We start from the raw sequence: 24,060 nt of genomic DNA, 5'->3' as shown, positions 1-24,060 counted from the left end.
AGATATGATTTGAAACCACAAAAAATATTGCTAGCTTCTGTGTGGTATATCAGCTCTTCTGTGGTCCATTCAGTGGAGTTTGAGGTCATCATATCATGAAAGATGAATTATCAGGTTACAGAAGGAAATGCATGTGATTGGTTTAATTGTTATTTGTAGTTATTTTGATCCTGTTATATTTTGAAATTGTTCCTCATATCCAATTTCTGTGTTTTTTATCTGAAGATTGGGCAATATACAGAGTCAGTGATGAGAAACCATTTAGCAATAATAATATTCATCATACTGGGTTTGACAAATGACCTACAACTAGAGATTTTGGTTTCTATCTTCCTGTTGGTCACATATATGTTTAGTGTCATTGGGAATCTGACCATAATTTCTCTCATCTTTGTGGATTCTTGTTTTAAAACAGCTATGTATTTTTTTCTTCAAATTTCTTTTTCTTAGAAATCTCATTCACAATGGCCTGTGTGCCCAAATACCTCTACATCATATCAAGCAGGAACAAAACCATCACCACCAGTGCCTGCTTCAGCCAGATCTCTTTTACTGTCCTCTTTGGGGCTATGGAATTTTTTCTCTTGGCTGTGATGTCCTATGACCACTATGTGCCATCTGCAAACCTCTGCATTATATGACCATCATGAGAGTAGAGTCTTGGAAGTCTTATCCTCTGTTGGGTATCTGGCTTCTTGATTATCCCTCTTCCCCTTGGCCTGAATCCCTACCTGGAATTCTGTGACTCTGTTATTGACCATTTTCTCTGTGATGCTTCTCCAACACTGAAGAATTTATGTTCTGATACATGGTTCTTAGAGCAGCTGGTTTTATTCTGTGCTGTGTTGACCTTTATAGTGACCCTTGTGTGTGTAGTTCTGTCCTACATATGTATCATTGGATGATTCTAAGTTTATCTTCTGCCCAGGAAAGGAAAAAAGCCTTTTTCCATGTTTCTTCCCACATGCTTGTGGTTTCCATTATCTATGGCAGTTGCATTTTTATGTATGTGAAACCTTTAGCTAAGAATGAAGTGGCCAATAATAAGGGAGTTTCTCTGCTCACTATATTGTTGCCTCTGAGAAATAAATTTCTCATTTATCCCCTGAGAAATAAACAAGTGAAGTGCTCTTTCTATGGCATTCTTAAAAGATTTCTTTTCATTCAAAGTAGTAGTAGAACAGCATACTGGGAATTCAATCAAATCATGCTCTCACTCCCCCTGCTGCAGCAGGGTCCCTAGTACAGCCTTGCCTGAAAAAAAAAAAAAAAAAAAAGGAAAATCAAAGATATATCATGAGAATATAGATGGAAATTGAAGTCATGAGAATCACACATTTTGATAGGCATGAAACAGAGTTGAGAAGAAAGAATGCTGAAGGACCCAGCATAAGGGCATGAACGTTTCTCTTCTCTGAAACTGCTAAAACCTCTCTCTTCTTAATTTGGAATTCAGCCAATTCTTCTTAGTCATTTCAAATATGCATCTGTCATGAGACTTGTGTGTCACTTTTGGTATTTATCACTTCTTTCCCTATTTGCTATAGATTCTGTTTTGAGGAGTCTTCCCTTTTCAAGAGGAAAATAATGTGAATTTTCAGGAAATGTAAAGCTCTCTTCTTCCTCAGACCAGCCTTGTCAATATGTTGCAGTATAACCTTTGAAGATTATTGATAGATGTCCTCCTTGAGTAATTGCTCAAAGAACAACTAGAAAAGCCAAAATACAACACAAAAACCATTGGCTTAAAGTACTCAGGTTGCTGCTGAAACAAGATTCTGCAAATGGTGGAACTGTTGAAGAGGCAGTTGATTGTATGCAGCTACTTCTGCCCTTAGAGGCATTTTCAGATTCATGGCTGTGATGAATTAAAGATTGCTTCACATTATTTAATGTCAGCTTCTCCATCAGGGCACAAAAGTTTTCTTTTCTCTGTTTTGGCTTGGCTGGGATTATGCTCTGCTAGTCTATAATCTGTGATGAGAGTGTAGTAGAAGTGATGCAACAATGGCTGATCAGTCTACAGCAGCCCCACAACTGGGATCCTTGAAATTAACTGTCATTTTGTCAGGATTTTGGACCATCTGCAGTTGACATTTGTGCACGTATTGACACAAAGCCACCCAGTAATCAGCTGGTAATCAAAATATGTGATGGACATTTTACATACTCAAGTGTTTATAGCTGATACTCTGAATGTCTTTTGGAACTAAATGTTTTAAGTAGGGAAATATTTCTACTATTTATACGGGATGTTCCCAATAAGCAACTCCCACCATTTGGATAATGGTAGTGAGATGAGTGCATAACCTGAGTGTATGACCTATCAAGTGGTTGGTTGATGCATATAATAAACAAATATAAATAAAAGCAAAAGTGCTCAAGAAAATCATCCAAATAATTTTACAGACTGCTCTCCAATCAAGTAAGTTAGTCTTTTTTTCCTTTTTTTGGTAGAGGGGGGTATTTATCATTTATTCATTGTGATAAATGAAGTTCAGGCATTTCCTTTGCAATACAAGGTAGGAAATATTCAGTTCTAGAGAAAAGTGAAAGTGAAAGCCCCTCAGTTGTGTCCGACGCTTTGTGATCTCATGGACTGTACAGTTCATGAGATTCTCCAGGCCAGAATACTGGAGTGGGTAGCCTTTTCTTTCTCCAGGGGATCTTTCCAACCCAGGGATGGAACCCAGGTCTGCCTCATTGCAGGTGGATTATTCACCAGCTGAGCCACGAGGGAAGCCCCCCAGTTCAAAACAAACATACCACCAAAATAGCACTTTTTCTCCACTCCATTTCATAAATTACATTCAAGCAACAACTGCTTTAGAATACAAATAGATATGAATGACATTTTGCATTTTGATTAATATGTCTTAGTTTTGAACACATTTCTGAAACTTTGATATTAGCGCCTAAATTTTTTTGCAGGACCAAAGTACTATTTATTTATTTGGCTGTGCTGGGTCTTAGTTTATGGCACGTGGGATCTTTGATCTTTAGTTGAGGCATAGAGGATCTAGTCCCCTGATCAGGATTTGAACCCGAGACCTCTGCATTGGGAAAGCAGAGTCTTAGCCATTGGACCACCAGGAAACTTCCTAAGTGCTATTTTTAAGCCTTACCCTTAATTACCATTTCTTTCCTTTCATTTCATAATTACCAGAGTACATGAAAGTAAAATTTATATTCTTAATAAAGTAGCAGACTGTTGTATGTTTCTTCTTCATCTCATTTATACTCAGAGATATCCAGGTCACATGGAGTTGATGGTAGCCTAGTCCTAACAATCTGCTGCCAAGTGTTCTGCCTTGCTTTATCAAATGTGTGAATAATCTAGCTATCCAAGGATGCAAGTGGATTAAGAGGAATGGAAATAAACTGGTCTTGTTGCACAGGGATTTCAAATCGAATGACCAGCATTTTTACAGTCCTGCTTATGTTAAACCAATCAATTTAATGCTTATTCTTACTAGTTAAGCCTGAGTTTCTTGAAAAGGACATTGATTATATTGACATCCATATTGTTATAATGGATGTCATTTCTTAAACATAATAATGACTTACAAATTTTATGCCTATTATTTTATTTAATTCTCAAAACTACCCTATAAGATAGACACTATATTATCCACATTTTAGAGTTGAGAAAAATAAGCTTTAGGTAGGTGAAAAACTGTTCCAAGTAGACTTGGGTAGAAGGTTGAAAATCTTGGATTTGAACTAAAGCCTGTATTTTCAACCACTATATGGCATTGTCTTCCATTTCACCACGGGCTTTGGTAGAAATGTGGGTATGGGGGAAGTTAATGATTCAGGTGTGATCATTTGAGAACATTTCTCTATTAATTAATAATTCAGTAAATTTGGAATTAATTAAAAGGCATCATTAATACCTAGCTCAAAGGGTAAAGAATCTGCCTGTTATGCAGGAGACCAGGGTTCAATCCCTGGGTTGGGAAATTCCTCTGGAGAAGGGAATGGCAATCCACTCCAGTATTCTTGCCTGGAGAACTTCAAGGACAGAGAAGCCTGGCAGGCTACAGTCAGTGGGGTCGCAAAGAGTCAGACACGACTGAGCAACTAACACAATCCCTAGCTTAGCCATCAAACCCAGATATTCAAAATAACCATGACTTACAAAAAAGGTCATTTATTAAAAATATTATACACTCTTCACTATTCTTCTGTGGTTTTGGAAATTTTCTCTCATGGTCAGGCTGGTACAGTTTTTCCCTTAAGTGATTAAGAAGCATCATTCCACTCAATATTATTACCACATATAAAACATGTGAATACATCAGATGATGCTCCATTTGCATCTCAATCAGCATTCTGCAATGAATTAGGGTGTTACTAAACTATGTATAAATAATCAGCTTTCCAAATGTCCTAAGTTCCATTGACATTGAGTTCCTACCATCACCTCTTAAAATTCAGTTTGTTGTTACCTAAAATCCATGTGTGGAATTCTTGGTAGGGTAGTCTGTTCCCAGTTGGTTGTGAAGATTCATAATTTGGAACATTCTAGATATAAAACTGTGTGATACTTTATATTTTTTTCACTTTATGAAACAGGTACCATTGGTTATGTAAAAAAAGCAAAAATTTGGGGAAAAGTTGAAAGAATGAAGCCATATCACAAAATTTGTCCTTTATAAACCTAACAAAAGTAAACAAAAAGATGAAAATTAAATTGTGATTGAAAAAATTTTTTTCAAAGACTACCAAAGAGAGAGAGAGAGACAGAGTGGGTAACTCAGTCATTAACTTAGAAAGATGTCAGCTATGATCAGCAACAACAGGTAAGAGGATGGAAACCTTGCCTCTAGAACTCTAACCACAACTTCTAGAGAATGAATGTGTAAGTTGACAAAATCTTGAGAGTTTTTGCCTCATTTGGAGAAAAGTGGACCTAATTTACAGGAGGATGGTAGTTTCAATGGCTACAGTTGTAAGATAAATGAAAAAGAGAAGGAGAATAAAAAATATTTTCACTTTAATAGAAGCATGGCTCCACAGCTCCATAATGAACAGTAACGCGAGATTTCTTTAGAAACAATGCTCATAGCATCACTTCCTTTCTTAAAACATCTCTTGGTTCACCAATGTCCAGTTCACTCCAGAAAACAGCTAATTCTTTCCAGTTGTTCTTTTTAGACTTTCTCATTCATCCTTCTCTATTAACACTTACCATATTCTTTTATTTTTTGTAAACTTATGACTTGGGGCTTCCCAGGTAGAGCTAGTGGTAAGGAACCCATATGGTAATGCAGGAGACATAAGAGATGCTGGTTCAATTCCTAAGTGGGGAGGACCCCGTGGAGGAGGGCATGACAACCCACTCCAGTATTCTTGCCTGGAGAATGGCACAGAAAGAGAAGCCTGTCAAGCTATAGTCCATACTGTCACAAAGAGTCAGACATGATTGAAGCAACTTAGCGCACACGCACGCACACAAGCTTATGACTTATAAGTAAACTGCAAACTTGACAATTTACAGTTTATATACATTTCTATCACATTACACCATAGATTCCCTGAAATCAAGACATATGCCTTTCATATTTTTATCCTTAAGTGCCAGGTCAGCACTTGAATTATGGTAGACACTCAATACCTATTTACTAAATGAAGTATATCTTTCCTTGAAGTGTATTTTGTTTTGTTAAAGCTTTACAATCTTTTTGATGGAGTCCTTGAAGGCTTGTTTCACTTGCTGATTTCTTAGAGTGTAAATGAAGGGATTTAACAAGGGAGTAATTGAAGTAATGAGCACGGCTATTCCTTTGTTGAAAGCACCTTCTTCTTTTGCAGAAGGATTAATGTACATAAACATGCAGCTGCCATAAGAGAACGAGATGACAATCATGTGGGAGGAACAAGTGGAAAAAGCCTTTGCCCTTTGCTGAGCAGAAGGAATCCTCAGAATGGTCCTGATAATATATGTATAAGAAAGTGTCACCAGCACCAGAGTAACCACCAAAGTCACAACTGCCAAGGAGATGACCATCAGTTCTAAGAGGCTTGTGTCTGAGCAGGCGAGCTCCAGGAGGGGCCCATAGTCACAGTAATAGTGATTCAGAACATTGGAGGCACAGAAATCCACCTGGCTCATTAAGATGATTGGGGGAAAGATAGCCAGGAATCCCCCTAGCCAGGAGCAGAACACAAGTTGTATGCAGACTCTGCTGTTCATGATGGTCAGGTAGTGCAGGGGTTTGCAGATGGCCACATAGCGGTCATAGGACATAGAAGCCAGGAGGTAAAACTCTGTTGCCCCAAGAAATATAGCAAAAAAATATTGAATCAAGCATCCAGCAAAGCTGATGGCTTTATTTCCTGTTGTCATGCTGGTCAGAAATCTGGGAATAAAAATGGATGTGAAGGAAACTTCTAAGAAGGAGAAATTCCGGAGGAAGAAATACATGGGGGTTTGGAGGTGAGAATCTACTAGAGTGAGAATGATGATAGTCAGATTTCCTAGGACACTTAGCATGTAGGTGAGAAACAGAAAGATGAATATCAGTGCCTGGACCTCAGGTTGATTTGTGAGGCCCAACAAAATAAACTCAGTAAATGTTCGGTTTTTCATTGTTGACCTTCAGTAGATCTAAAGGGAATAGGTGAAAATGATGAAAACTAAAGTTTTTTGGGGCTGGGGACATAAAGCTCATTGTAATCAACAGAATCAAATCATATATAACTCTCCATCCAGTTGGGCCAAACCAGTGTCCATTGGACTAGACTTGTTCCATGGGAGCCCCCCTGTTGCTCATGTATGACCTTATTCCTAAAGTCTTTGTAATTCCTCAAGTTGATCTATTCCTGCACACATAAGAGAATTATTACAGAATAATTACTTAATTTTTTCCAGAAGAATAAATTTTTGTACCCATCTTTTCCTTCCAAAATGTTTACAAGTTCTCCATATTGAAGTCATATTTCTCTGACTCTGTTAATCTCATACTTCTGGGCACTTGGTAGAAATATCTCTGTCTGATTCTATTTTCTGTGCTTCCCTCTCCCCTCTGGTGCTTTCCCTATACTATTTCCCCTTCCCTGTAATATTCCCCCTCCTTGTACTATTTAATGTTTAGATGGATACCTGCCATAGATCCTCATCTCCATTACTATATAAATCTCTGACTTCCCTTGTTCCAGCAACCAATAGAAATTTCCCCAAGTAGATAATTCTGAGGATCTTGATGCATAACTGATATTTCTAGACCCTTCCCCCTTCCCAGGTGGCACATTTGGTAAAGAATCTGCCTGCTCATTGCAAGATACACAAGAGATACGGGTTTGACTCCTGGTTTGGGAAGATTCCCCTGGAGTAGAAAATGGCAACCCACTCCAGTATTTTTGCCAGAAAATTCCATGGACAGAGGAGCCTGGTGGGCTACAGTACATGGGGTCACAAAGAGTTGGTCATGATTAAGCATGCACACACCAATTCTTTTGTAGGGTGAATTTGTAACAGTGCTTTAGGACTTAAAGACCTTTAGTTCAATATTCTATCATTTTATTTTGACTACATGAGCAAGTTTAAGGCATTAATAAATCATATTCATTAGCATTTACTTTTATTTCTCTGCCATTTTCAAAGTCTCCTATACACTGATTTGGACTATATTTCTGAGAATAGAAGTCTTGAGAGATCCACAGGCAGCATCTCAGAGTAGATTTTGCTCAAAGCCTCAAAGAGTCCTCAGTGGCAAACCAAGGATGATCAATTTATCATGCTTCAAATTTTCTTGGCATACAGAACCCAGGAAGAGGAACACTCATGTTTCTGACAATGAGTCCTTGTACATAAATTGGTAATCCCCAAGGAAGCAAATTTTACTGGTGGTATCCTGTGTGCCTCTTTAGGTTTTTCTGATTAAGAAGCAGAAACAAGGTAAAATACCACTCTAATTCACACGTGTAAGAGTAAGGAAAATTAGACCCTCACAATCATTTTTGTCAACCTCTCCATTATTCCATATAGCTTTTGGAGGTATTGACCTATATCCTGCTACAACCCTGCCTTCCTTGTCTGTACTAACCTGTGGTCTTTGGCAAATGCTTCATTTTCATCCAGATTTTCACAGTTGGAGGATTTAATCGATCCATATTTATAGAATAATAGCATCATTCACTTTAAAACATTCAGTATTCTCACCCTCATTGATCTGATTGACTGTAGTGGGCTGTTTACCTTGTTGTCCCCAAGAGGTAAATCAAAGGTGAGATGTGCCATGTGAGTCTCTGAGTTGTATAAAATTTAGTATTTTTTAAAATTGGCTTCCCATCCACATTCAATTATTCTTTCAATGGAAGTACCCAAGTTTTTAGAGCTTAACTGGGAAGGAAGTGTATTACTTCCATTCTTTGAATCTGAATCAGAATCAAATCACAGTTTCTGAGACATAGAGTCCTTCACATGTATACTAAAAAAAAGAGCAAATAATCACCCCCTTCTCCTGGCAATAATAGAATTAAAAAAGAGGACTTTAATAAGCTGAAAATGTTTCTGTTCTAAGAAAGATTATTGCAGAGTCCTTAGAAGGCAGGATATGGGTGGGCTTCTTTGCAGTTTCTGTGTTCATTAGAGTGACATGGACTTTATTTGCTCTTTTTAGAGCAGGCACATGGGGATCAATTTCTTAAAGAAGTTAAAGATGCCCTGTGGACCCAAGTATAAAAGGTGCAAATAAACCTCAGTTGACAGCTTGGAGAACAAGTTGTAAACATGTGGCTGAGGAGAGAAGTTCCTGAGAGACCATAAGGGTGTCATGAAAGAATCTGCCACAATCATGAGGTTTGTGATGTTGAGAATGATGGAGTGAGAACCCAGGGGATTGGTGCGCCTGCCCGAGTCATTATTCCCATTATTTTTCCCTTTAATAAACTAGTTGGCCAGTGCTCAGACTTGATATAAATGAGTGTCACTTCACAGTGGATTATCATAACCTTGGGGCTTCCCTGGTGGCTCAGTGGTAAAGAACCCATCTGCCAATGCAGGAGATATGGGTTCGATCCTTGGGTTGGGAAGATCCCCTGGAGAAAGAAATGGCAAACCAGTCCAGTATTCTTGTCTGGGAAATCCGATGGACAGAGGAGTCTGGTGGGCTATGTCCATGGGGTCTCAAAAGAGTTGGATACGAATTAGCAACTAAACAACAACAACAACAACTTTAATGCCATGATATCCTCCATTAAGATCTGCATACTTATTATTTCTGAAATTAATACTCCATCCAATCAGCACCTGGAAAATATTTTTCTATGGAAGATTTGATTTTATGTATACATTCTAGAGTTCTACAGGCTCTCAGAAACTATTTGTCTTCACCTTCTGAAGGAATAGTATGTTTTCACTTGCCTCCCTGTGAGATATTCCAACAACCTTGCCTATTGCACATAACTCTGCAGGCAAGATCTTAACCACACCCAACTTATTCCAGGAATACAGCTGTGACATCATATTGATAACATCCTTCTGCAAGGAAATTCAAACAATGCTTTCACATGGGCTAAACAAAATTTTTCATAGAACTTTCTGATCAGAATTGGTCCACTGCATCGTATAAAATTCAAGGCCCCGCTACTGCACTAAAATTTCTGAACAATACTCCTCAGCCCAGGAATGGTTTATACCTGATGTATTAAGGACCCAATTCTCCAGTTTTATCAGCATTTGCTATTTTAAAGGAATCTCAGTATTTATATGCTTAATTGGTTCTCAGAAGCAACATGCTCCTCATTTAGGAATTTGATTTCAGTCCATTATGCTGCTTCTTGCAAATAGACTCACTTTGTTTAGCTTTAAAAATTAATTAATTAATTTTAGAATTAGCATAATTGAATACAACATTGCATTCATACAAGATAATGAGTAGATATTTATATATATATATTACAAAATAATCACCACAATAAGCCTAATTAATATCTGTCATGTACATAGTTATAGAATTTTTTTTTCTTGTGATAAAAGCTTTTTAAGATAGACTCTCCTAGCAACTTTCAAATATACAATACAGTGCCAATAACTATATAGTACATCTCCATAACTAATTTATTTTATAACTGGAAGTTTGTAGATTTTGGCTCTCTTTACTCATTTATACCAGCTCCATCCCCCACCTTTGGCAATCACCTGTCGGTTCTCTGTATCTATGAGTTTAATTTTATTTATTGATTTACAAAAATTTTTATTAGAGAATAGTTGATTTACAGTGCTATTAGTTTCAGGTGTACAGCAAATTGGCTCAGTTATACAAACACATATCTGCTCTTATTTAGATTCTTTTCCCATATAGGTCATTACAAAGTATTGAGTAGGGTTCCCTGGGCTATACAGTAAGTCCTTAATAGTCATCTATTTTACTTTTTATTAAATGTTTTGTTTTGTGTTAGAGTATATCCAGTTAATGTGATAGTTTCAGGTAGACCAAGGCAAAGGGACTTAGCTACATACACACACACACACACACACACACACACATGTATATATATGTACATATATGTATATGTATATATACACATATATACACATGTATCCATTCTCCCCCAAACTCCCCTTCCATCCAGGCTGAAACATGACATTAAACAGAGTTCCCTGTGCTATATAGTAAGTCCTAGTTATCTATATTATATATAGTAGTAGTGTGTACATATTAATCCCAGTCTCCCAATTTATCACTCTCCCCCTTATCCCACCTGGTAACCGTAAGTTTGTTTTCTATATCTGTGACTCTATTTCTGTTTTTTAAAGTATGTTCATTTGTATTTTATTTTTAGATTCCGTACGTAAGGAATATCATATGATATTTGTCTTTCTCTGCTTGTCTTACTTAAATTAGTATGATAATCTCTAGATCCATCCATATTACTGCAAGTGGCATAATTTCATTCTTTTTAATGGCTGAGTAATATTCCATTGTTTCTATCTATATACACCACATCTTCTTTATTCATTCTGTTGATGGGCATTTAGTTTGCTTTCATATCTTGGCTATTGTAAACAGTGCTGCAGCGAACACATGTAAGTGAGATCAAGCATTATTTGTTTTTCTCTGTATGATATATTCCACTTAGCATAATGGCCTTATGGTCTCTCTATGTTGTTGCAAATGACAAGATTTTCTTCTTTTTTATGGCTAAATAGTTGTATATATCGTATTTTCTTAATTCATTCATCTGTTAGAGGATGCTTAGGTTGTTTCCATATCTTGGCTATTGTAAATAATGCTTCAATGAATGTGGGGGCACAGGCACCTTTTCAAGTTAGTGTTTTCATTTTCTTCAAATAAATACCTAGAAGTGGAATTGATAGATCATATGATTTTTTTTATTTTTAAAATTTTGAGGAAACTCTATACTGTTTTTCATAGTGGCTGAATATAAGTTGGCTTGCTCTGAATGGCTTGCCACCCCAAACCAAAAAGCTCTAAATTGCAATAAAACAGGCACTTCTATCAGTGTCATTCAACCACCCCAACCCCCCAAACTTCTTCACTGGAGAGGCTTTGGCTACCTTATCTTGTTCATTTTGGAGTCCCTGAATCAATCATTGTTCATGGGTTTCTGCTACAAAAAACTGCCTTCTCTGGCTGCACATTTCACAACCTTAGGATGGCAACTGTTGGCTGTATAGTGGATCTTTCTTGGAATAAGTGCTTTTACAAATCCTGAACCTTTGACTCTGCACCCAGTTGTTCATTATGCCTTGGGTCTTTGAGGCACCACCCCACAAACTTGGCATGGCCACAGAGGCCTCATTATTCAAATGAAAATGCTACTTAGAGAGCCAAACCCGGGCCTTCTGGCAAATCTCACCACAGGAGGAAATGATTTCCATGTCCTCAATCCTTTGCTAGATGCAGTGGTGCCTGAAGAGGTCACCCCTCCCCCATATCCATTGGTCATTTGGGGAGCCTCTTGGGATTAACTGAGTGATCAGAAAGTGAAATTTGTATACTTTATAGATTCAGCACCAACATCACACAGGATGAAGCCCACTGAAAATCTTCTGCACTGGGACATCCCTAATCAAAGGTGGGACCCAGGGGACAGCACAGTCATTTTATTTTTTATTTATTTTAATTGGAGGCTAATTACTTTACAATATTGTAGTGGTTTTTGCCATACACTGTCATGAATCAGCCATGGGTGTACATGTATTCCCCATCTTGAAACCCTCTCCCACCTCCCTCCTCATCCCATCCCCTCTGGGTCATCCCAGTGCACCACAGCACAGTCATTTTAATATTGGAAGATGTGATGGCCAACAATTGGCCCCTTCACATTTTCATAGACTCTTGGTCTGTTGCTGACCATGTGGTCACATGGTCTGGCTAATGGCAGCAACAACAATCCCTTATCGAAGTTGTTTCACACTCTCTTTTGGGGTAAAGAACCCCAGGAATTTCTTTTTTTTTTGTAATTTTAATTTTATTTTATTTTTAAACTTTACATAATTGTATTAGTTTTGCCAAATATCAAAATGAATCCATCACAGGTATACATGTGCTCCCCATCCTGAACCCTCCTCCCTCCCCATACCATCCCTCTGGGTCGTCCCAGTGCACTAGCCCCAAGCATCCAGTATCGTGCATTGAACCTGGACTGGCATCTCGTTTCATACATGATATTTTACATGTTTCAATGCCATTCTCCCAAATCTTCCCACCCTCTCCCTCTCCCACAGAGTCCATAAGACTGTTCCATACATCAGCGTCACTTTTGCTGTCTCGTACACAGGGTTATTGTTATCATCTTTCTAAATTCCATATATATGCGTTAGTATACTGTATTGGTGTTTTTCCTTCTGGCTTACTTCACTCTGTATAATAGGCTCTCATTTCATCCACCTCATTAGAACTGATTCAAATGTATTCTTTTTAATGGCTGAGTAATACTCCATTGTGTAATTTCTTGCATCACAGATACCCAAAATGCAAATCAAGGTCACATACTAAAATTCAATCCTCATTACAATACACAGGCTGATAAAATTAGCTTGGATTTCTGAAACACACTGGTACAGTCTCAGATCAGATGCCACTATTGTCTTCCTGGTGGGCCCATGAAATGCCAGTCCATAGTATGGCCTCTGCTTTCAAGGCCTGAGAAGAATTAAAGGGACTTCCCTTTTCCAGTGGGAACATAAGATGACACAGTGACTAACCCATGTATCTTATGAGGGAAAACGTGCCCCTGCCTATATAATGGAAGAAGATTATCCCCCTGGGGGATGGCCCTTAGCCAGTGGCAAATAGATTTATGAGGCCACTGACTCCCTCTGCTGTTAGTTACTATTCTTGGATCATGGTAGACACTTGGAAATAGTATTCCCCTCTTCTTCCAGACATGCTACCATTGAAGCCACAATACCAGACCTCAATGAGGCTCTTCTTATACTTTTACTAAAATGAACTAAAGCTCTTCTTGGTAGTTTGTCAAGAGACTATGCTAGAAAATGCATGAATTAATGAATGATCTCAAGGGAGCCTGACCCAGAACAATGTTGCCCAACACTGTTGTTGTTCTACTGATGATAAGAATGGTCTTTCTGATATTCAGCACAAATTGAGTACCTTTCCCTAATTTGTTAGCCTAAATGTTGAAGCCATTTAGGTCATCAGAGTCTAAACTGATGGTGACCACAGTCCTTGAGACTTCAGATTCTGCCCCTGCTTCAGCATGGTGGCTATCCTGTGGTCCATTGCATCTTGTCCCGACTTGTTGCTGCTGCCAGCTCTCAAAATCTGTATACTGCTGTTCACTATTTAGCTCTCAGTTCTCTAAAACCTGCTGAGAAGAAAATTATCCTTGTTCTAATACTCACATGCTGGTGATCATGTACTGGGGACCCTTGCTGATTTGCTACCTCCTGGGGGTGTGCTTTGCATTGATCGCTGAAGAAGGCTTTCTTATCTCTTCTTGCTATTCTTTGGAACTCTGCGTTCAGATGCTTATATCTTTCTTTGCTCCTTTGCTTTTTGCTTCTCTTCTTTTCACAGCTACTTGTAAGGCCTCCCCAGACAGCCATTTTGCTTTTTTGCATTTCTTTTCCATAGGGATGGTCTTGATCCCTGTCTCCTGAACAATGTCATGAACCTCGATCCATAGTTCATCAGGCACTCTACCTATCAGATCTAGGCCCTTAAATCTATTTCTCACTTCCACTGTATAATCATAAAGGGATTTGATTTAGGACATATCTGAATGGTCTAGTGGTTTTCCCTACTTTCTTCAATTTAAGTCTGAATTTGGCAATAAGGAGTTCATGATCTGAGTCACAGTCAGCTCCTGGTCTTGTTTTTGCTGACTGTATAGAGCTCCATCTTTGGCTGCAAAGAATATAATCAATCTGATTTCGGTGTTGACGATCTGGTGATGTCCATGTATAGAGTCTTCTCTTGTGTTGTTGGAAGAAGGTGTTTGTTATGACCAGTGCATTTTCTTGGCAAAATTCTATTAGTCTTTGCCCTGCTTCATTCCGTATTCCAAGGCCAATTTTGCCTGTTACCCCAGGTGTTTCTTGACTTCCTACTTTTGCATTCCAGTCCCCTATAATGAAAAGGACATCTTTTTTGGGTGTTAGTTCTAAAAGGTCTTGTAGGTCTTCATAGAAGAGTTCAACTTCAGCTTCTTCAGCATTACTGGTTGGGGCATAGACTTGGATTACTGTGATATCGAATGGTTTGCCTTGGAAATGAACAGAGATCATTCTGTCGTTGTTGAGATTGCATCCAAGTACTGCATTTCAGACTCTTTTGTTGACCATGATGGCTACTCCATTTCTTCTGAGGGATTCCTGCCTGCAGTAGTAGATATAATGGTCATCTGAGTTAAATTCACCCATTCCAGTCCATTTTAGTTCACTGATTCCTAGAATGTCGACAGTCACTCTTGCCATCTCTTGTTTGACCCCTTCCAATTTGCCTTGATTCATGGACCTGACATTCCAGGTTCCTATGTAATATTGCTCTTTACAGCATCAGACCTTGCTTTTATCACCAGTCACATCCATAGCTGGGTATTGCTATCCAAAGAATAGCAAGAAGAAATAAGAAAGCCTTCTTCAGCGATCAATGCAAAGAAATAGAGGAAAACACAGAATGGGAAAGACTAGATATCTCTTCAAGAAAGTTAGAGATACCAAGGGAATATTTCATGCAAAGATGGGCTCGATAAAGGACAGAAATGGTATGGACCTAGCAGAAGTAGAAGATATTAAGAAGAGATGGCAAGAATACACAGAAGAACTGTACAAAAAAGAGCTTCACGACTCAGATAATCACAATGGTGTGATCACTGACCTAGAGCCAGACATCCTGGAATGTGAAGTCAAGTGGGCCTTAGAAAGCATCACTACGAACAAAGCTAGTGGAGGTGATGGAATTCCAGTTGAGCTATTTCAAATCCTGAAAGACGATGCTGTGAAAGTGCTGCACTCAATATGCCAGCAAATCTGGAAAACTCAGCAGGGGCCACAGGACTGGAAAAGGTCAGTTTTCATTCCAATCCCACAGAAAGGCAATGCCAAAGAATGCTCAAACTACCGCACAATTGCACTCATCTCACACGCTAGTAAAGTAATGCTCAAAATTCTCCAAGCCAGGCTTCAGCAATATGTGAACCGTGAACTTCCTGATGTTCAAGCTGGTTTTAGAAAAGGCAGAGAAACCAGAGATCAAATTGCCGACATTTGCTGGATCATCAAGAAGGCAAGAGAGTTCCAGAAAAACGTCTATTTCTGCTTTATTGACTATGCCAAAGCCTTTGACTGTGTGGATCACAATAAACTGTGGGAAATTCTGAAAGAGATAGGAATACCAGACCACCTGATCTGCCTCTTGAGATTTTGTATGTAGGTCAGGAAGCAACAGTTAGAACTGGACATGGAACAACAAACTGGTTCCAAATAGGAAAAGGAGTTCGTCAAGGCTGTATATTGTCACCCTGCTTATTTAACTTATATACAGAGTACATCATGAGAAACGCTGGACTGGAAGAAGCACAAGCTGGAATCAAGATTGCTGGGAGAAATATCAATAACCTCAGATATGCAGATGACACCACCCTTATGGCAGAAAGTGAAGAGGAACTAAAAAGTCTCTTGATGAAAATGAAAGAGGAGAGTGAAAAAGTTGGCTTAAAGCTCAACATTCAGAAAATGAAGATCATGGCATCTGGTCCCATCACTTCTTGGGAAATAGATGGGAAACGGTGGAAACAGTGTCAGACTTTATTTTTTGGGGCTCCAAAATCACTGCAGATGGTGACTGCAGCCATGAAATTAAAAGATGCTTACTCCTTGGAAGGAAAGTTATGACCAACTTGGATAGCATATTCAAAAGCAGAGACATTACTTTACCAACAAAGGTTCGTCTAGTCAAGGCTATGGTTTTTCCTGTGGTCATGTATGAATGTGAGAGTTGTACTGTGAAGAAGGCTGAGTGCTGAAGAATTGGTGCTTTTGAACTGTGGTGTTGGAGAAGACAGTTGAGAGTCCCTTCGACTGCAAGGAGATCCAACCAGTCCATTCTGAAGGAGATCAGCCCTGGGATTTCTTTGGAAGGAATGATGCTAAAGCTGAAACTCCAGTACTTTGGCCACCTCATGCGAAGAGTTGACTCATTGGAAAAGACTCTGATGCTGGGAGGGATTGGGGGCAGGAGGAGAAGGGGACGACAGAGGATGAGATGGCTGGATGGCTGGATGGCATCACTGACTCGATGGGCATGAGTCTGGGTGAACTCCGGGAGCTGGTGATGTACAGGGAGGCCTGGCGTGCTGCGATTCATGGGGTCGCAAAGAACCGGACACGACTGAGCGACTGATCTGATCTGATTTGATCTGAGACAATTAAAAAAGCTGTTCAAGAAAATGATGTAATTGTGTGGTGTCACTTGTATTTATTGAAGAAGGAAATGACAACCCACTCCAGTATTCCTGCCTGGAAAATTCCATAGACAGAGGAGCCTGGCCGGCTACAATCCATGGGGTTCAAAAGAATTGGACATGACTGAGTGATGAAGCTAATTTCTTTAAAATGTTCAATGTCTTCCACCTTTGCATTTAAAATACAATTGATGTATAACATAGGGATCTGTACCCAGTGCTAGGTGACAACCTAGAAGGGTGGGATGGGGGTGGAGGGGAGGAAGATTCAAGAGGCAGGGGACATATGTATAGTTATGGCTGGTTAATGTTGTTGTACAGCAGAAATGAACTATCCTCCAATTAGAAATAAATTAAAAAAACACAACCGAGGAAGCTTTTCAGAAGAAATAAGACACTAATTCTAAGGAAAATATCAAACAGCACAGATGGTGGATTATTATCATGAAAAGAGGCACAGTGGAATGCTTCCACTTGCCAGGCAAGTAGATTCAAGATTTTTCTTGCTCTCATTATTTCCTTCAGTGTCTACCTTGCATGTCTAAAACTTTAATTTCTTTTTAAATTAGGTATGACAGTCTTTTCCTTCTCTACATGACCTCTAGTTGTCTGGCATTACTAGATTGAAATAATTTTGAACTTCACTTCTAAAACTTTGAAAGTATAGTGAACCTTTTTAACACTGCCAATTCAACTGTTTTGCTTCCACTTCTGACAATTTTTAAACCTATAATTTCTGACTTCCAGGGGGACGTTTTACTTCCTTTTCTATAATATCTCTTTATTTCCTTTCTCCCTTCTTTCCTTTCTCCTTCCCTTCTTTCTCTTTCCACTGTCTCCTTCCTCTTCCTCCTCTTTCATCTCTCTGATGGCTACTATTGGCAGACTTTATTTCATAATATCCTTGATTAGAAACTATTTTTCAGACTGTTTCCTAAGTCTGTGCTCTTCAATCACTCTGAGATAAAAGCCAGACATTTATGTCCAAACCTCACTTGTTCCTTGGATAGCTTGCTCAAATTTACCTTTAAATTAATCTTACATTCCACATGTCCTAAAGCTGAGTCCATTGGCACACTGATAAACAAATACTTCTCATACATTTATTTTTTCATCTGTGTTTCAAAACAAACTTGATTAAATATAACTTGTGAGTATTAAGCAGACAAATGTTTTCCTCTTGAAACCTTCATTTGATTTATGGCTCTATCAACCATGCAGTCTTCCATGCTGGAAAACTTTCTCATCTCTGTCCACTACATTGCTTGGATTGAGATTGTAATTGTGTCCGTTCTCTCTATCTTATGGACAATAATGAAACTTTTACTATTGTTTGCTTGAATGCTATTCTTGAGTAATTGCTTGTCACTCATCTTGTATGTAAAAGTTAATTTATTCACTGCTTTATTATATTCCTCATAAAGCAAAATTGATATATTACTTTCTTATAATTTCTCTTGGCTCACTAATACTTAGTTAACTCTTAAATGTGCAGTAAATATCTTCACTACTGGGCTCCTACCATTCACTCTAAATTAATATCCTCCTTCTGTTCTCGTTATACACCATTTTTGCCTCTCAAATGTCTCAAAAGTGAGAAATCAAATGTTTCAAAAGTGAGAAATCATGATATCAAGAGCAAAGTTGTCTCAAATCATTTTTTATGCATCTCATTTATTTCTTTGTAATAGCATTTATTTAGTTTCATTATAATTTATATGTTTTTATATCTCTCTATGATACAAGTATTACAAAAAAAAATCTATGAAATCCTTACTGAGATTGCATTATACCTATAGTAAACTTGTGAAAATTGGTATCTTTAAGATGTTTTGTTTTCTAGGCCATAAGTACGGTACAGCCATTTATTTGAATCTTTAAAATGTCTGCAAATAGAATGTTATCTTTTTCTCCAATAAATCTTTCATATATTCATTCACCACTATTTGACTTGTAAATGATGTCTTATTTTAGTTTCATCTTCTACTGGTTTGTTTTTGGCATATAGATAACACAACTGATTTTTGTATGTTGATGTTATACACAGTAACTTTAAATTGAAACTAAAGTATGGAATATAATACTAATTTATTGTTGATTTTTAAATATTTATTTCTATTAATTTTATTCTTGAATGTACACCGAGGTATTCTAGATCAGAGGCAGATTTCATATTTACCTCTCAGGTCAGTTCAGTTCAGTTCAGTTCAGTCACTCATTCTGTCCGACTCTTTGTGACCCCATGAACCACAGCATGCCAGGCCTCCCTGTTCATCACCAACTCCCAGAGTTTACTCAAACTCATGCCCATTGAGTCGATGATGCCATCCAACCATCTCATCCTCTGTTGTCCCCTTCTCTTCCTGCCTTCAATCTTTCCTAGCATCAACGTCTTTTCAAATGAGTCAGCTCTTCGCATTAGGTGGCCAAAGTATTGGAGTTTCAGCTTCAACATCAGTCCTTCCAATGAATATTCAGGACTGATTTCCTTTAGGATGGACTGGTTGGATCTCCTTGCAGTCCAAGAGACTCTCAAGAGTCATCTCCAATACCACAGTTCAAAAGCATCAATTTTTCAGCACTCAGCTTTCTTTATAGTCCAACTCTCACATCCATACATGACTATTGGAAAAATCATAGCCTTGACCAGACAGATCTTTGTTGGCAAAGTAATGTCTCTGCTTTTGAATATGCTGTCTAAGTTGGTCATAACTTTCCTTTCAAGGAGTAAGCGTCTTTTAATTTCATGGCTGCAATCACCATCTCCAGTGATTTTGGAGCCCAGAAAAATAAAGTCAGCCACTGTTTCCACTGTTTCTCCATCTATTTGCCATGAAGTGATGGGACCAGATGCCATGATATTAGTTTTCTGAATCTTGAGCTTTAAGCCAACTTTTTCACTCTCCTCTTTCACTTTCATCAAGAGGCTCTTTAGTTCTTCTTCACTTTCTGCCATAAGGGTGGTGTCATCTGCATATCTGAGGTTATTGATACTTCTCCCAGGAATCTTGGTTCCAGTTTGTGCTTCATCCAGCCCAGCGTTTCTCATGATGTGTTATGCCTATAAATTAAATAAGCAGGGTGACATCATACAGCCTTGATGTACTCCTTTTCCTATTTGGAACCAGTCTGTTGTTCCATGTCCAGTTCTAACTGTTGCTTCTGACCTGCTTATTTACCTCTCAGTAAATAAATATGGGGCTTTCCTAGTGTTTCAGACAGTAAAGAATCCCCCTGCAATGCAGAAGACTCCAGTTTGATCCCTGGGTTGGGGAGATGCCCTGGAGAAGGAAATGGCAAGTCACTCCAGTATTCTTGCCTGGGAAATCTCATGGACAGAGGAGACTGGCAGGCTACAGTCCCTGGGGTCGCAAAGAGTTGGGACATGCCTGAATGACTAACATTTTCAACATTTGGTGAGTAGCTATGTAATCCTCTGATCTTAAGAAAGTGCATCTGATTCAACCTTTATTAGTAAACCTTTATTAGCCCACAGGACAGAGGAACCTGGTGGGCTACAGTCCTTGGGGTCTCAAAGAGTTAGACGTGACTGAGCGACTAACACAAATAAATAATAAGCATATTAGATCTCCTCACCCTAAGTCTAATCACTGCGGTGACATGATGACAGCCAAGTCAGATATCCTGTGTGAGCAATTCTAAATCCACAGGCAATGCATGCATGCTAAGTCGCTTCAGTCGTGTCTGACTCTGTGCGACCCCATGGACTGTAGCCTGCCAGGCTCCTCTGTCCATGGGATTTTCCAGGCAAGAATACTGGAGTGGGTTGCCATGCCCTCCTGCTGGGGAATCTTCCCAACCCAGGGATCAAACTTGCTTCTCATATATCTCTGGCATTGGCAGGTGGGTTCTTTACCACTAGTGCCACCTGGGAAACCCATAGGCAATAGATGAGGAGAAATAATTCTCCACTTATAAAGGAAAAGGAGGCAGTTGTCTGCTCCCTTCCAGAAAGGGTCTTCTCTTTAGCCATTTGATAGGTAAATAAAATGTCTCCAGGAGTCAGATAGATCCATGCAGGTCTTAGCTTTTACAATTTAGATATGGCAGCCAAGTTCCTGAGTTTCCTTCTTCCTTGATGTGTAAAATAATTAGGGAAACAATCCTAGTCTTCCTGGAACCTTGGTGTTTAACCTAAAGACAGTCTTTGGCTGTAACCATTTGACTTGCTAGGGGAGATAGAAATTTATTATTATCTTTTTGGATCAGAGCAATTAACTAGCCAAATTAGGTAGACCTAATTTTTAAGGCAGGAGAAGAGTTGGGAACTGGCATTCCCAACTGCCAATTAGCATTCCCAAGTGCCAACCAAAAGAATTAACATTTTACAGGAACCATAAGAAATCCAGGGAAAATTCATACTTCCACATTTACCTGTATACTCTTTTAGACTCATATATCTGCCTTTCATTCTCTAATGTTTCTTGATGAATGGAACCTTCCTTACTGTAAAATATTTCAGTTTACCATACTTTAAAAAAGTTATTTTTTTAGGCTTTTAAAACAATGGTTAATGCTTTCTGTTTTTAGTTTAAAAAATATCCTTAGCCACATGGAACTCTGTTCAATATTCTGTAATAACCTAAATGGGAAAAGAATTAGAAAAGATTAGAAAAAAATAGTTACATGTGTATGTATAACTGGTGGCGAGGGAAATGGCAACCCGCTCCATTAGAGTCGGACATGACTAAGCAGCTAAAACAACAACCACAGCATATGTATAACTGAATCACTTTTCTGTACACCTGAATCTAGCACAAGATTGTTAATCAACTATACTCCCATATAAAAAAAATTCTTTACCCCTAGATCATGGAAATATTCTTCTAGTTTTCATCTAGAAGATTTATTATTTTTCTTTTCACATTTTTAAGATTAGAGTCTGATCATCTATTAAGAAAAAAGCCTTAAGGTGTAGTTAATTACCATAATATGTTGTCTTAGAGATACAGTCATCAATATCAAAGTGGCAAACAAGCACATTCTTGACAGAAAGTGTATCCTAGAAGGAAATAAATCTGTGCATATGACTTCACAAATACTTTTCCCTTTTGAAGACAGCTTTATTGAGGTATAATTGATATTCACATATTTAACATATGTGCAAAGTACATATTTTCACAGAAATTCACATTATTTAATGTATACAATGAGTTCAGACATATTCATACACCAGTGAAACCACTGTCACTGCTGCTCCTGGGAGATCTGGGACTCAGCTTAGGGCATATCAGTCAGTAAAAGAGGAGTAGCTGAGCACCAATATAATAGTACATTGATATTGCTTACATTTCTTGGTTCTGTAAGTAACAGACATATTTTTATAAATATTTACAGAGAATTTCCCCCATGTATTCCTGGAGATAGGCTGAGCTAAAAGGATTATCAATACATGTATTAATGGTAGGTACTAAGTGTAACAGAATGAGGCTGTGGTGTATAAAACCATGGCTAACATACCATTAGAGAAAAATAAATGAATACCAAGGAATACTTTTACAATTTTTTTTTGTACTCAGTAATCATTTTAGTCCTTTGAAATATGATGCAACCCTTTTGATCATGTCTTTGAAAGCTTGTACCACTTGTTTGTTCCTCAGAGTATAAATGAAAGGATTCATTACTGGTGCAACAGAGGTGGTAAGAACTGACACCACTTTATTAATAGCTACCCCTTCTTTTGCATGTGGTTTAATATAGATGAAGATGCAGGTTCCATAAGTGATAGAAACCACAATTATATGGGAAGAACATGTAGAAAAAGCCCTTTTCCTTTGCTGTGCAGAAGGGAATCTGAGAATGGTCCTGATGATGTATGTATAGGACATGATTACACACACCAAGGTGAACAGGAGCGTCAATGCAGCCAGGACCAAGACGAATCGCTCTAGGAACTCTGTGTCTGAGCAAGTAATCTTCAGGATGGGAGCAGCATCACAGCCAAAGTGATCTATGACATTAGAGTCACAAAACTCAAGCTCAAAGCCCATGCCAAATGGTGGCAGGACAATGATTAGAGCAATCATGTAACAGCCAATGAGGAACTTAATGCAGACCATGTTGTTCATGATGGTTGTGTAATGCAGGGGTTTGCAGATGGCCACGTAGCGGTCATAGGACATGGCCGTCAGAATAAAAAACTCAGTCACAGCCAGGATAACAACAAAAAATAATTGAGTGGCACATGCATTGTAGGTAACAGTGTTGTCCCCAGATGCCATTGTGTAGAGGAATCTGGGAATGCAGACGGTTGTGAATGACACTTCCAAGATGGAGAAATTCCGGAGGAAAAAATACATGGGTGTTTTGAGGTGAGGATCTACCAGAGTGAGAGTGATGATGATCAGGTTCCCAGCAACACTCAAAAGGTAGGTTAGAAGCAAAAAGATGAACAGCAGAATCTTTAGATTCGGGTCATCGGTTAGTCCCACAAGGATGAACGTTGTTATTGCTGTGTAATTTTTCATCCCTGATTCCTGACAGTGGTTGTGTCTGTGTGTTAAAAAAAAAGAGAGAAATTAGATCAGAGAACTAGACTGTTACATGAGTTAGCAGAGGGGTGACATGAAATTCCTCGCTAATGTTAACTTAGCTACATAAGCCAAGGTTTTATTTTATTTACCTGTGAATCAAGAATGCTATTTTATTTACGTGTTAATAAAGAATACTAATGGAGCAGCGGTTAATTAGTCATTATTGCTACTGCAGTCTCACTGCTGAGCATTGTACTGGGTACTAGTCAGAAGGCTCTACTTAAAGATTCTTATTACTATATCAGTGTAGTATTAATTCAATAGTAAAGGAATTATTTGGTTAACAACCTAATGGAAAGGAAGCTAGGCTTTATTATCAGTGTTAATGAACAGAAAAACACTGTCATAAAAATACACATGGTTTGTAATTTCCTGACAATAAAACCTCAAGCTGTGCTGTCATCTTGGTTCTATGTAGGATACAGGCGTGACTACAGTTAAGGTTGTGAAATTAAATTTTTTCTCCTCTCTGCCTCTGCTTCCTTGCTTGTGATGATAATCCACATTCTCCTCTAAGGTGCCTCACATCTCTCTGCTCTCTTCCCTTTTAAACCACACAGAAGTACGCTCATAAGTCTATTCGAAAGATAGAATCAGAGTAATT

At 38.4% G+C, this 24,060-nt stretch overlaps 2 protein-coding genes across 2 annotated transcripts; both read right to left on the bottom strand.

The window, feature by feature from the left end:
• Positions 1-5,668: 5,668 nt before the first annotated feature.
• On the bottom strand, positions 5,669-6,595 carry LOC113893734 (olfactory receptor 6C4). Its single transcript, XM_027543603.1, has one exon. The coding sequence runs from the start codon at positions 6,593-6,595 to the stop codon at positions 5,669-5,671; it is 927 nt and encodes a 308-aa protein (XP_027399404.1).
• Positions 6,596-22,445: 15,850 nt separating this feature from the next.
• On the bottom strand, positions 22,446-23,390 carry LOC113893518 (olfactory receptor 6C2-like). The gene has a single exon (XM_027543462.1). The coding sequence runs from the start codon at positions 23,388-23,390 to the stop codon at positions 22,446-22,448; it is 945 nt and encodes a 314-aa protein (XP_027399263.1).
• Between the last annotated feature and the right edge of the window lie 670 nt (positions 23,391-24,060).

This window comes from Bos indicus x Bos taurus, chromosome 5 (genome assembly GCF_003369695.1).
Source record: "Bos indicus x Bos taurus breed Angus x Brahman F1 hybrid chromosome 5, Bos_hybrid_MaternalHap_v2.0, whole genome shotgun sequence".
NCBI classification, from domain to species: domain Eukaryota; kingdom Metazoa; phylum Chordata; class Mammalia; order Artiodactyla; family Bovidae; genus Bos; species Bos indicus x Bos taurus.
Note: the sequence above shows the minus strand (reverse complement) of the source record. Positions and strands in the feature narration are given on the sequence as shown.